The sequence below is a fragment of the Mesoplodon mirus genome, assembly GCF_964341445.2.
Source record: "Mesoplodon mirus genome assembly, chromosome: 19".
NCBI classification, from domain to species: domain Eukaryota; kingdom Metazoa; phylum Chordata; class Mammalia; order Artiodactyla; family Ziphiidae; genus Mesoplodon; species Mesoplodon mirus.
The window spans coordinates 49,723,666-49,738,197 of record NC_138995.1 but is presented as its reverse complement, the minus strand read 5'-3'; the positions used below and the strand labels follow the sequence as shown (position 1 = coordinate 49,738,197).

At 52.7% G+C, this 14,532-nt stretch overlaps 1 protein-coding gene and 1 long non-coding RNA gene across 3 annotated transcripts; one reads left to right on the top strand and one right to left on the bottom strand.

Moving 5' to 3' along the window:
* Positions 1-21: 21 nt before the first annotated feature.
* Positions 22-14,261, top strand: LOC309794417. The gene is made up of 3 exons (XR_014292044.1): positions 22-212; positions 11,835-11,984; positions 12,072-14,261. It is a non-coding gene; the product is annotated as an uncharacterized lncRNA (long non-coding RNA).
* ZBTB32 (zinc finger and BTB domain containing 32) lies at positions 365-3,098 on the bottom strand. Of its 2 annotated transcripts, none has more exons than XM_082605889.1 (5): positions 2,197-3,098; positions 1,866-2,002; positions 1,680-1,748; positions 1,392-1,556; positions 365-1,205 (listed from the first exon to the last, which is right to left on the bottom strand). In XM_082605889.1, the coding sequence occupies exons 1-5, from the start codon at positions 3,081-3,083 to the stop codon at positions 925-927; spliced, it is 1,539 nt and encodes a 512-aa protein (XP_082462015.1). In that variant the 5' UTR covers positions 3,084-3,098; the 3' UTR covers positions 365-924. The 2 variants fall into 2 exon arrangements, with proteins under 2 accessions (XP_082462015.1, XP_082462014.1); XM_082605888.1 differs by having other exon boundaries at positions 1,866-1,939.
* Positions 14,262-14,532: the final 271 nt, after the last annotated feature.

The following is a 14,532-nucleotide window of genomic DNA, read 5'->3' as shown; positions in this document are numbered from 1 at the left end:
GAGAGCTGGGATTATGGGGTCCTGACCCGACCCAGAAAGCGATCTCCGGGGCCGCCGGGAGATGTGGTTCTTGCCCCAGACTCCTCCCATTGTTCTTCTCGAGGCCAGCGGCCCGTGTGAACTACCACTCCCAGAGTGCGGTGGGCCTCGGACCCTGGGAACACCTGAGACACTGGAAAATGAAGTTCGCTACTGCAGAAGGCGTGGGCTGGGTAAGGGGCGGCGGCAAAAGATTAGTCTCAGTTCGAAGCTCAACCCGGCAGCCGTTTCGTACAGCCTGGAGGGAAGATGCCGGAGAGGCTGCGGCCTTTCGGCTCTTGTGCTCTAGGAAAGAAGGAGGGTGGCCGAAAGCAGGGCGGAGCACGCGTTCGTCTCGAGCCCCCGGCTGGAGGCCCAGACTCAGACTCTGCGCGCAGTTGCTTGCTGTGGAAGGGACGGGTAACTTGGGTTCTGACAGCCTCCCCCCACAGGGCTTGCTGCTAAGTCGGCCTGGACGCCGAGTCCTCGCGGCCCGCTGCCTCCGGGGGAGGAGAGGGAGCCCCGGGAGACGGAGGAGGTGGCCGCTGCGCTGAACCACCAGGGGCCGCTACAGGACTAGGGGCAAGGCTGTCCCCCGCTCGCAGGCTAAAGTCCGGACTCGGCTTTCTGGTCCCGAGAGGAGGGCACAGGAAACTCTTTATTTTGGTGATGAACCGCCAGTCCCGCACAGTTAACCTTCACTCGTGCACACTTCACTGCCCTCACCCCACACGGGCTCGCTGGCCCAGGTTTCTGTGGCTCTTGGCGCCCTTCCTGCGACGCTTCTTGGAGCAGAGTTTGTTAGGCTGTCGTAGCCGCGGTGCGAGGTCAGGAGCCTAGCAGGCCCGCCGGCCCATCTTTCGTTCTGTACGCTTGGCTGAAGCCAAAGAAGCTACTGACACCCTGTCAGGTGGTTGAGGAAGGGGGCCTACAGGGAGAGGTCGATGCCCGAGATGGCCTCGAGGAGGAGGAAGAGTAGAGGAAGGTGGAGCGAATGGTCCACCCCGGCGGGAGCTGGCTGGGCGAGTGGCCGCGCATGTGCGTCTGCATGGAGGCCAGGCTGGGGCAGCCGGCCTGGCACAGAGGGCAGCGGTAGGGTGCGGCCCCGTGCGTCCGCAGGTGCTTGGTCATGGCTGAGAAGTCCCGGGAGCGCTGGGGACAGAGGCTACAGGAGAAGGGCTTCTCTCCTAGGGCAAGTGGAGGGGAAGACCCATGAAGGAAAGAAGAAAGGAGCGAAGGCTGGCCTAGGGGTAGATTGGGGCAACTGGGCAAGGTCGTTGCGGGGGAGCCAGACACTCAGAGAGGGACTTAGGAGCGGGCCCACTGGAGTTTGGAAGGAGGTAGACAGTTCACACAGGGCAGGGCGCCCATACCTGTGTGGACACGGTAGTGCGTCTCCATCTGATGTTTGAGTGAAAACCTCTTTCCACAGACAGAACAAGAATAGGGCCGAGACCGAGCAGGAGGGGGTGGGGGAGGGTGTTGGTGAGAGGGGTGGCTTGCTGTGCCCACATGACCCACACAGGTTGCAAGTTCACCTGTGGGGACAAAAGGCAAAGGAGGGCAGGGCTGGGAATCCCAGAGCCGGATCACTGGAACACTCAGGGAAGACATCAGGGGCTACAGTGGGGCTGAGGCAAAAGTGCCCTCACCCTACTCACCTGTGTGCCTCTGATCAGACTCTTCCATCTCCCCAGGGCTGAGCTGTGTGGGGCCCTGGGGGGGGGAACCTGAAGGGAGCAGAGTGAAGTAGGGGCTCTGCTCAGGCTGGACTCCTGGAGCCCCAGCCTCAGCCCCAGCTGAGAGAACACGTTACAGGGTGCATGCAGGGCAAGTGAGGGGCTTACCTGGGGTGGGGCTGCAGGAGGCCAACTGGTTCTGGCTCCAGAGGCCTTTGTGGAGGTTCAGGGACAGTGGGATCCTGGGAGTGGGATGGGGAAGAGTTACAGCTTTGGCTACACCTGGGATCCTGGCCAATTCCTTTCTGGAGAGGGAGGTGTCATGAGTCCTCAGGTGCTGGGCTTTGGCCTTCCCTGTGGTGGGAGCTTCTTGTCCTCTTCCCCAGCTCAGGAAATGTATAGTCGAGATGAGAAATGTGGTGCCCTTCCGCCCTTCACTGCTGCCTCTGCTGAGCCACTCCCTCCCAGCCGGAGGTCTTCCATAGGCCCTTCCACTCACCTCTGGTCCCGAGGCCAGACCTCCTGCCGGGCTGCAGTCATGGGGGTGCTATGGGAGAAGGGGGTGCCGTATCTGGGCGGCAACAGCACGATGCTCCACAGGGCAGGCTGGCCCTCCCCCAACCAAGGGGCCTCAGCCCACCAGGGCCTAGGGGTGATGCTGGTTTGCAGGGAACCTGGTGGGGGAAGGGGGCCAGGGGACTCCCGCAGACTTTCCTCAGAGCCCCCTGGACTGCCCCTCACCCACATGATCACTTCTTGCTCCCCATCCACCCCTCCGCGGCCAACAGGCGATTGGTTGGGTTTCTCCTCTGGTCTCATCTGCTCGCCTTGCTCCTCCAGAGTTGCCTCTGCCACCTCAGGGCTCTCTCTTGGTGGCCTGTGCCTGTGCAACGTCTCCTGTTCTTTCCCACCAGCTCTAACAAACTTCTGTGGTCTCTGCTTCTCTCCAAAGCCCCCTACTCCTCTCATAGAATCCCTTGTGGGTTTCTCTGGCTCCTCCTGTTGTTCCTTCAGCCCTGGACCCAGCTCTTCTCTGGGCGTATCTCTTCGAGCCCTCATGCATGCCTCTTCCAGGGACTGCACCCCTAACGCTCTGGCTGCCTCCTCAAGGGGCCCCAGTTCCCCAGGTTGCAGCTCTAGGCTCTCCCCATAAACAAAGTGCAGAAGTTGGGCAAAGGTGGAAGGGCTGATGCCTTTCACCAGAGCCCAGCGACCCCTGCGACCCAGTTGCTGGCTCACACCTGCCAGCACCAGGCTGTGGGCAGGGAACTCCTGGCTCCCCACTGTGATCAGGGTATCACATAGTGCTGGCCGGAGCCTGGCTGCTAGCCGTACCAGCCGATCAGAGCCATAGGGACTAGGCAGTCTTGTTGGGGATGTGGGCATTGTGCCTTGCCTGGGTACCAATCTCAGAGGTTCTGAGAGAAGGGCCACAGTGTGGGGTCCATGGTGAAAAGGGGAGGCAGGAGCAGCATATTCTCAAGCCTGTGGAGGTGAGGGGGGAAAGAGTGAGTTGCTGGTTCTGAATCAGAGCTCTCTGTCCTGAATGGGGCAGATAAACTGACCCGAGAGAGGACCTGAGCTTATCCAGAATCATAGCAGGGGCCAGGGGTGGGGGCGGGGTGGTGGGAGAATGGAAATTAGACCAAATTCAGGACTTAAAGAGCAAGGACCAGCCAGTTAAGAATTATCTCAAGCAGTGGATTTAAGACAAGTATAGATGGGTACTGCCAGTTGGCAACGTCTGACTTAAAGGATAGCAAACACTGATACTTCTGCTTCTCCAAGCTCCTCTGCAGGGAAAGACCTGTGAGTAGGTCAGGCTCTCCTCATTCCAGACAAGAAGATCACCACAAAACCCAGTCAGCCCTGGAAGTTAGGGATGGAGCAAGACACAGCTTCATGGGTGAATTTAGAAAGCTAGTGTGTCCTCCCCCTGCAAGCCCATCATGTGGAGCTGAGGGTCCCGAGAGGAAGAAAGGGCAGCAAGAGAGGGGTCGTAACTGCAGGAGGGCAGGCTCTAAGGCATCAATCAATCATCTCCCTGAGGACGAAACTTCTAGAACCCATCCTCAGAGAAGGAACTAGAAGAGACCAAAGACTCCCATGCAGTGAGATAAGAGAGCAGGTCAGAAGCCACAGGAGAGAAGGCTCCTCATCTGAATCTGGAAAGACTTTGGAGAAGGCTTTGACCCTTGAGGAAGCCAGAGAAAGGGAAATGGGAACTATAGAGGGAGAGGCTATTTCCTCTCAAGATTAGGATAAGGAGACGGTTCAATTTTGTTTTTCATAAGCCAAAAGTGAAGAACAGAAAGACAGAACCGAACAAGGCAGAAATTTATCACACATCAAAACCACCACATTGGCTTTTAAGAAAACTGGGAAGAGACGCACCTAAGTGTCGCAGTGCCCAGCGGGCATATTCCTAGGTGTGGGCTCACCATGAGTATGGACCCCATAGGAGGGAGGATTACTAGTTGGACACTTCACGGAGAGGGCTACGGGCTGGCAGGAAGTGGACAGAAAGAGGGGTGTAGTGGGAGGAAAGTCTCAGCTGGGGAGAAGCAGCCACTCACCGGTTGTAGCTTCCTCCTGGACACCGCATGCTCTGAACTGCTCTTGGGGCTCCTGGGCACCCCCAGCCTGGAGCTAGCCCCGCCCCTGCCCTCACAGTCGTCCATTGGGTGTCCCAAGTATCAGTCTGCCACAGTCCCCCAAGGGGTGTGGTTTTATACCCCTGGCTGTGCTTCACTCCTCCAGGAGAGACCACTCCTCCCCTCCAGAGCCCTGGCATTCTGCCTCCTAACCTCCTGTCTTCTTATTTCATTTGTGAACTCCTAGAGTCAAAGAAGTGCATCTAAAGCAATAAGAACTTTGGGATAATCAGACCTGCGTTTGAGTCTCATCTCTGACATTTACTAGTTGAGTCACCTCGGGCAAGTCACCTCTCTGAGCCTCAGTTAACTCATCCGTGAAATAGGGATAACCTCTGCTTACCTCATTTGGAGGTGGGGTGAAGGTGAAGTGACACGATGTATGTGAAAGTGGTTTCTCGGTACCTAGCATCATTCAAATGGTATTAGTTCTGTTTCTTGGAGATGTCAGTAGATCTCTAGCAGCTGGGAGCTCGCTCTACTACCTCAAAAGTAAAAAGGACTGAAACATCTGCATTCTAAGGAGAGAGTGAAGGAGGGCCAAAAGCATGCCTCCTCCTCCCTCTCTCTGACTTGGTACTAGGAAGCCTCAACTGCTCTGTGGGAATGACCCCTGTCATCTGGGCCATCACTGGGGACTGGGTGTGTGAGTGACTCAGATCCTCCCATCAGGCTTTGATGGGGGCAACCCCAGGAAGGGCCTGTGGTGGTCTTCGAAGAGAAAAACTCCTTTTCTTGGGTTGATGACAAATGACATTTCTCTGAAATCAGGACTCCGAGGTTTCTTTGACTTCCTGCCCAGGGGGTGAAGGTCCTCAGAGATTTCCCCTCTTTTCACACTTTAGCACTCCTTAACCTGGGGAAAAGATGAGGTCTGAGAGACTCAAATTTCTTTCTCTGTTTCTTATTATTTCATTATTCCTCGTCCTTTGGCAGAATTTTCATTCACAGAACAAGTGCTGCTAAATCGCTTATGATATGTGCCTAATAAATAACTGGAAGGTTAACAAGTCAGGCACTGGTAGGCTGCTCTGGTGACAAGACACAGTCTGGTTTCCCCTGGGCTTCTCTCTTAGATTCTGGTCCCCTCCTAGACTCAAATATTATGTCTCTAAAACTCCTGTTTCACCTTTTGGCTCCAGGACCCGCAAATGTTCAGACCATCCTTCTACTCTCTCTCCAGACCTAACATGCCTTCCCTCTACCTCTCATTCTAGCTTGGGTGCAAACGGATGTTAATCCCTCCTAGATCAGACAGGGTGTGCCAATGGGTGGGGCTCGTGGAGGGGCAATAATAGTGTGGGGAGAGGGGAAGATGAGTCAGAGTGAAAGGGAAAATGCAAATGGGCAAGCTGTATTCATTTGCTACTCTGGTCGTTAAATATTTTCCATTTCTGAGCTTTCTAACTCCTCACACCACCACACCCAGGGACTCATTAGATACCCATATAAAAGACACTTGACTTGGACACAGAAATGCGCCAATCCCTGACATGTAGGTATGCAGAGGGAAACATCCTTCCTCCAATACAGAAATACTCCCTGAGGATATGGAATAAGTGGGGAAAGCCATGAAGGAGAAACCCCAAGTGTAGGTATAGGGGTCTGGAAGATTACATCATCACCCAGTGGAGTAGGGTCCCCTCACCTCCCAGGCCTACATCATGTGCCCATGACTCGGCTCCCCCACTGGTGGTTGCCCACTGATATTCAAAAGAGTTGGAGGCTGTGCTCAAAGGGCAGCATCCTCTTATGCAGTTGACAGGGAGTGCCAACGGGCTTTCAGGAAACCTAAAAGTGAGGGCAAGGGGCAAGGGGACTCCCCCTTCAGTGAACAAAAGCCCCCAAGATTGGGAAATCCCATCCTTCCTCCCACTTGGTGTCTACCCCCATCTAAGGATATCCCTTTAGAGACGACCTCCTTAGAGGTATCTCTAGGGCCCTCTACACCTCAGCCCTTCTTCCTTCCTACATTCTTTTTTTTTTTTTTTGCGGTACGCGGGCCTCCCACCGCCGCGGCCCCTCCCATTGCGGAGCACGGGCTCCGGACGCGCAGGCTCATTGGCCATGGCTCACCTGCCCAGCCGCTCCGCGGCATGTGGGATCCTCCCGGACCGGGGCACGAACCCGCGTCCCCTGCATCGGCAGGCGGACTCTCAACCACTGCGCCACCAGGGAAGCCCCCTTCCTACATTCTTGACATTCTTGACTGCACAGTCCAAACCACCTTGCACTAAGCAGTGATAGCAGAAGCAGAAGCAAATAGCACTTTGACTTGGAAGGGTAGGGACACTGCTGACTCTCTCTCTCTCTCTCTCTCTCTCTCTGTCTTTTTGGCTGCACGGCATGCAAAACTTCCCTGACCAGGGATCGAACCCGTGCCCCTGCATTGGAAGCCCGGAGTCCTAACCACTGGACCACCAGGGAAGTCTGTGCTTCTCTTCTTGAAAGGACTCTCCTCCCCAGCCTCAGAAACCTTGCCCACCTTCCACTTCCCAGGCTGACTCAGTAGGAATCTCCTGCAGTTGTCTCTCTGGGGTGGAGCCAGGAAACCACAGGTCATGAGGACACAAGCCTGCATCTTGGGAGAGGGTACCGTAGGTGGGAGAGGTTAGGTAGGATATAATTGGAAGAAAAGAATGTGGGGAAAGGAGGTATGATTTTTGCCTCTCAGTCCTTTCTAATACTCATATTACTAAATAAAGTTTGAAATCTGATATCTTTTATTCTTACTGATAGACTTGACCATAAGCCCCTTCAGGCACAACCCAGCTTGCTGTAAAAATGTCAACACAGCAATACAAGTATAGAGTCTCTTCAAATATTATAATTAAAACTAAACCATCAGAATATGCCAGGGGCTTCCGTGGTGGCGCAGTGGTTGAGAGTCCGCCTGCCGATGCAGGGGACACGGGTTCGTGCCCCGGTCTGGGAAGATCCCACATGCCGCGGAGCGGCTGGGCCCGTGAGCCATGGCCGCTGGGCCTGCGCGTCCGGAGCCTGTGCTCCGCAATGGGAGAGGCCACTACAGTGAGAGGCCCGCGTACCGCAAAAAAAAAAAAAAAAAAAAAAAAAGAATATGCCAATTAGAGGGATGATTATTTGTTTTATGAAAATATTCTCCCTTGGTCTCATGTATTGAGGTATTGAGTACCTCCAAAAGCCAGGTTAAACAAGATTCAATTCAGAAAAGTTCTATGAACTTTCCACCCTTCCCAGGAACACATCGCTTTCGGCAAATTAAGGTGGTTAAACTCCCCACAGCGTTTTATATAGATTAAAACCAATTATCCAAACCTTACATAAATCTTCAAATGTTCACTCTTTTTTTTTTTTTTTTTGCAGTACGCGGGCCTCTCACTGTTGCGGCCTCTTCCGCTGCGGAGCACAGGCTCCCGACACGCAGGCTCAGCGGCCATGGCTCACGGGCCCAGCCGCTCCGCGGCATGTGGGATCTTCCCGGACCGGGGCACGAACCCGCGTCCCCTGCATCGGCAGGCGGACTCTCAACCACTGCGCCACCAGGGAAGCCCTGTTCACTCTTTTTAATTAAGTACATCCAACACATACCAGAGGAGAGACACCACAGAATGAATGAGTTTCTTTCTTCCCTTAAATCTATGTTCTACATAGCCCAAGATCTGGATATAGTAATAGGCAGGTGAGCTGAATCTAGGTCATAGAGACCCTATCATAGCACACCTTTTGTGGATTAAGTGGCAAAAGAACCAGATGAGAAGTAAAAACAACTTAGGTTCCACTGCATCCTCACAGTGGACTGCCTTTTTCTTCAGCACTAACATGGGGTTAACTCTTCTGAGACCCTCAACTTCCTCATAGGGACTATCATCAAGACCAGTATTGAATATCCATATTGCCTCAAATCCAGACAGAGGGCCCCACTCTGACCTCTAGTTGTGTCCCTCCCCATGGGCTGAGGAGTCCAAGGGTATCTAGGAAGTACCCCCCTGGAAACTGTGCCCCCCAATTCTAGACCATGCTCTGGGAACTCGGAACTCTGGACCTCCTGGCCCAAATCGCCCACTTCCTGGGTTAACATTGGCCTCGGCCCCAGGTCTATACTCTTCCGAGTGGGCTACGTGATTGATGTAATTGTGTGGCCCTGATTGGGTGGCAGGGGCACGTAGACTGAACTTGGACATGCAGGCTAGTATGTGAGACACCTTGAAGTATGTGCCAACACCAGATGTGGGGATAAGAGGGGAAATCTCCATTTCTAGTCTTGCCTAAGCCCCATAAATAATATGGGAGCCTGCTTTATTTTAGTGGTTCTTAACCTCTCAGGGGGTCACTATGCTTTTTAAAATTGTAAGTCGTGGAATCAACTCTTTACATCAGAAAATTGTAGATTCTCATACCATTTTGCATATGAATGACAAGAGTCACAGACTGCTCTGAAACTCACCCTTGGACAGGCTTCACTCCTCATCCTTGTGGCTGCTTTTATCACCCCCCTGCCAACACACATACAGTTTTTTGGATTATTTCCAGGAGCTCATAGACCCTGTAATCCACTCATAGGCTCCCCCCTTTGCACCTCCACCCTTGGTTTAAGAACTCTGGGTGTACATGAAAGTACCCTGAAAGCTTTAGTACCAGGTAGACCTTGAACAGCGGAGTGAAATTAGATATCAACATCCTGCCTCATAAGTATAAAAAGATCTTCAGAAAAGACAACCCGGGTGATTTCCTAAAGAGCAGGATATCTCACACACCTCCTATGCTCCAGTACAACGTCCATCTTCCCCAAGCAGCTGCCCCATGCTTAGAGCCTGATGTCTTCTGGGAATGACCAGAAACAGTTTGCAGAAGAATGGGAACAGGGACTAAAAGGCCCCAGACACGACTCAATCCTGGTTCTATCTAGAGCCAACACAAAACAATAATACTTCATGGAGGGCAGACAACCTGCTGGGATTCAGAGACACACTCCCCACCCTGGAACCTCCAGAAGACCACGGCCCTAACCTCCTGGCCACGTTGTCCAACCTGGACCCAGTCCTGGAAAATCTTACACGAGCACCCCAACCCGGAAGCCAGAGTCCCCCTAAAGTCTTGCAGCCACATGTTCCCATCACAGCCAGGATGCAATGACTCTTGACAACTTCCCATTGGGCTTTCGACTTCATCAACACTCACTCTCAGCCCAGGCTGGATCCAAAGACTCCAGAAAACCTCTCAAGTTCTCACTAGTTTCATTTCTTGGCCAAAGACTCCCAAGAACCTCTGGAGAGTCACAGACCTCTCCAGTCACCAGATCCAGTCTCAGTCCAGAGACCCCGGACAACCTCGCATAGTTCAGAGGCCATACCTCATGGCCAATGACCCCACACAGAGCTCCAAGTGCCTCCACCTGCCCCACAACACACTTCCAAATCAGGCTGTCTCAGGGACCAGGGACATGCCGGCCTGGTCTCTGCCCAGCCGGGCCCAACGGTGCCCAGGAGGCCCCATTTCCAGCCTCTCCAGGGCAGAGGGAGTCCCCAAAGCCTAACGCCCTCACCCCCACTTCCCGATCCTCATCCTCAGGGCGACCACTCAAGCCCCCATACCTCAGCTTTGCCTGGGCCAGGCCCAAGCCCGAACAAAAGAAAGAAAATCCATGGCACTCACCGACTCAGGTCCTGTTCCTCTCCTCATTCCGCCTCTGATATACACTCAGGGCGGCACAAACCCGAGTGGCTGTTAGAAAGTGGAGCCGCGCGAGGCTCTCAGCTCGAGGCCGGGCCGCGTGCACAGCTCGCTGGTCGCCCTGGATCCCGAGGCAGACGCTGATTGGCCGCAGTGCTGGCCACACCCTCTTTCTTGGCTCCCGCCGGCTGAGGGATCTCAACAGCCTGGGAGGCACCTAGGACAGCTCCACTCCTCACTACCCCCGCCCCTCCCCCTCCCCGCCCCCGGGTCCCCAACTCTGCCTCGCGACCTCCGCTGATTGGCTGCGGAGCCGAGCTCGCGCCCACCTGGCTGGCGCTGTGGAGGGACAGGGCCTTAAATCTGATTGGTCCGCGGGCTTGGGCTTCAGGTCTCTAAAGCTGAGATCTCATTCACCAGCCGGTCCTCAATGCTTTCTGGCTGCGGAGATTGCTCTGTCCCACCCTCTTTATGAAGAGACTGGGGCCTGAACCGCCTTCACCTGCATAGCTTTGGAGGCTCCCTCTGCAACTGCTCAGGGATACCACTGCTTTCTTGCTTCTATCTTTCCATCCTGTGTAGTCCTCGTTGCAAACACTTTCACCTTTCTCTCAACCCCTTACAATCTGTGGAGAAGTGACTAGGATTGGATAGGAGGCCATCAGGCTTTGGGTGCCTGTGGGCAGCTCCCCTTTCCCGCCTCTTGCCTTGCACCACCATTAATTGGCTGCAGAACGCACCCTGCCTCACCCAGAAGTATGCGGGGACAGGGGAGACACAGGAGAGGGCAGTGCCTTGACCCCCCTCATTGGCCTAGATGCTCGCGCTTCAAATACACGATGACGCCTCAACTGTCTGCTGAGTCAGGATTAACTGCGTACTTCATGTACCAGCCCCCACCACACCGTAAAGAGAATGATCCATTACGCTGCCCCATCATTAACTGGCCCGGGGTTAGAACCCGGCCAGCGGGCTTTCTGACTAGGCAGGGCTTTGTTGCTGACACACCGTACCAATCTGTGGCTGGCCGACTGCCTCCCTTCTTCCCCCGGCCCCGCTGCCATTGCACCGTCGATCAGCTGGCCCCACTCCTAAGTGGCTTGGCCTGGACACATCCAATCAGGCGCGAAGGCGCTTTAAGGAGGCGGGCACTGCTCCACCGCTTCCACTTCTGATTGGTCCAGAGGCTTGCTTCTTCGCCTTTGATTGATCAGAGGACCTGGAGGAGGGAGCCCAGCCCAATGGTTTCGGGCGGCGGTTAGAATTCTGTCCCTTTGCTTCTGTTCAGCTTCGGGGTTCTGGCGACTGTTGTCTGGCGTCTCCTTCCCCACGGCTAGTGGGGAGATGAGGATGGAGAGTGGGGTGGGGGGAGGAGCTGGAAGGGGCCCTGCTGAGGAGGGCGTGACTCGACTCAGAGGAGCTTAGGACAGTGGGAATCGAGACCACCTAAGGCGAGTGCCTGGCACGCGGGAGATAACCCTTCAAATAGCAGGGGAAAGACGGGCCCTGTAGTAGTAGTAAAAACAGCACTTTCCATGTACTACGCTTTGTGCATCATCTCACTGAATCCTTCTAAATAGCTCTGTGAGGGAGTCTATTACTAGCCGGGTTAAACGCTGAGGCTCAGAGGTGAAGTCGCTGGTCTCAGGTTCCACAGTGAGTATGGGCATTGCTGGGACTCCGACATTGTTCTGGTGAGAGTCCAACATCCGAGCTACACTACAACTAAGTAGGATTGATCTTATAAAGATGTGGAATGGGGGCTGATGTGGTCACATGACCTTGGCTTACTTCATCATATAAACAAGTTTTTTTGCTTTTCTTTTTTTAGACTTGAATCCCATCCTGAAGGCTCAGCACTCAGCATGTATTTTCAACTCCTCCAACTCTGGGACAAATGCATTTGCATTCTAGAAAAGGATATTTTAAAAATCAGCATCATAATATCTTTGCCACTTTTTGGCCACTGACACCAAACCAGGCCAGTTTTAAGTGTTTTACATGTATCCTCTGACTGAATCCTCATAAGCTGTATCAGATGTTTACTGTTATTTTTCTCACTTCACAGATAAGTATATTGAGGCTGACAGAAGAACTTGATTTCCCTAAGATCTCACCAGGAGTAATTGTCAGAGCTGGAATTTGAATTAGGCCTGTTGCAGTTTGACGTCAGAGAAAAGGTCCTAACCACTGATATACAACGCCTGTCATCCTGACATCTACAGTGTCCAGAGTGTGGGCACACATGGTCCTGGGGAATCCTCCTAGCCACTCTAGGAAGAGAAATGATGACAACACCCATTAGAACAGACAACAGAGGCTCATGGAGGTGAAGACACTCAGCTCACATAGCTGGTCCATGGCTGAGCAAGGAGTAGAATGAATGATACCTAATATGCTGAATCCACACCCCACATTCTTAATCACTCCTCACACTGCTCCCTTCCCATTTGACAAACGAAGAAACTGAGGCGCTGAGGAGAAATCCAAGCTGGAATTCAGACCCAGGTCTATCAGACCCAAGAGATCACTCCCTGAACCACGTTACCTCCAGGAAGTACGTGTCTGATAGATCCTGTGTTGGGTCAGGTGAGAAGTCCTCATACCCAGCCAGCCTTGTCTGCAAGCAATGAGGTCATCTGGTCCCAATTTTGGCCCTAAAGGTGGTTGAGAGAGTATTTCACAGCCTCAGAGCCTTTGGGGGCTTCTCATTGAGAAGCCTTAATCATAATTGCTACAATTTACTGTATACTTTTTATGAGCCAAGCTAGGTGGAAAACATCCTGCATGTATCATCTCACTGAATCCTTATAATAATTCTAGGATATAGGGGTTGTTATTGTCCCCAATTTACAGGTGAGGAAACTGAGACCTAGGACGGGATGTAACATTTCTATGTTTACAGAGCTAGTGAATGCGGGAGCCTGGATTGGAACTCAGAGAGCCTTACTCGAGAGCCCTCAATTCCAGCTACCACCCAGTGTGTACAAGCATGAGAAGATGGAGTGAGGGACCCTGGGTTCTGGCAGGATGGAGTCAGAACGGTTGTTGGTTTCATTCTGGAGGTTGGACTGTAAGATTTGAAGAGTAAGCTGTCTGAGAGGAGTAGAGAAATAACTATGGCTTAGGGAACAACTACCCCATGCCAGGCCCTATGTTAACTACACTTTAATATATGTTGAGAAGCCTTGTGGTTAAGAAGCTGGACACTGGATCCAGTCGGCCTGGATTCATGTCCTGGCCTTGCTACTTGCTAGTTGTGAGACCTTTGGCCAGTTACTTAACCTCTCTTGGCCTCGATTTCCTCATCTGTAATGTGGGGATAATGATAATAAATACCTCTCAGGACTGTCAAGAGGATTTTAAATGAACTAATAGAACAGTGGCATCTCTTCTCTTCTCCAGTGTTCTGAAACTGAGTTGTTTCCTTGCAATCAACATCACTTGCCTTGACTCTGCTGTAGATACTTAAAATTAAGGCTGGATATTTGCACTGGGAAAGTCTGGGGGAAGTGTGTTCCCAGAAGAGGTACCAAGAGCAAAGGCCTTGAGACAGGAGTGAACTTAGTATGCCTGAGGTACAGCAAGAAGTCCAGCTGGAGCCAGGCAGATGACTAAGACTCAGGAGCTCAGCCCAACTGCACATGTGCTCATAACAGGCATCAAAACGACCCTGTACTTTTCAGAGCATAATGGACTTTACCCAAGCTTTGATTTCTGGAGAAACCCAAAGCCATGATTACTTTATTTTTTAATTAATTAATCAATTAATTAATTTCTATTTGGATACATTGTGTCTTCGTTGCTGCACGCGGGCTTTCTCTAGTTGTGGCGAGCGGGGGCTACTCTTCGTTGCAGTGCTCGGGCTTCTCATTGCGGTGGCTTCTCTTGTTGTGGAGCATGGGCTCTAGGCGTGAGAGCTTCAGTAGTTGTGGCACAAGGGCTCATAGTGTGGCTCACGGACTGTAGAGCGCAGGCTCAGTAGTTGTGGCGCACGGGCTTAGTTGCTCCATGGCATGTGGGATCTTCCCAGGCCAGGGCTCAAACCCGTGTCCCCCTGCACTGGCAGGTGGATTCTTAACCACTGCACCACAAGGGAAGTCCACCATGATTACTTTTGAGGCTCAGCGTCCAAGCACAGGGATTTAGAGACGTTGCTTAGAAGTCAGGTCGTCTTGAACCAGGGCTCATGTGTAGGGGTCAGAAGACTTACATTCACTCAAATATTTATTAAACTCTGAGAGCATATGCCATCTGTGCCAAGCCCAGGGAAGACTTAGCTCCTTCAAAATCTTTAAATTAAAAGATTTAACCTTATAGAAAGGAATTAGACCTTAAAACATATCCTTCCAAAACCAAGTGGAAAGTGTAGCGACTAAAGCCCAGAAGGGGCACTTAAGCCAGGGCTGGGGGAGGGAGAAGGGTGAGGGAAAACTTTTCAGAGAAGGTGCTGACCCCTAAGTGTATATTTTTGGAGGACCTACTATGTGCTAGGCATGGTGCTTAGTCCAAAACATATAATGGCAAAC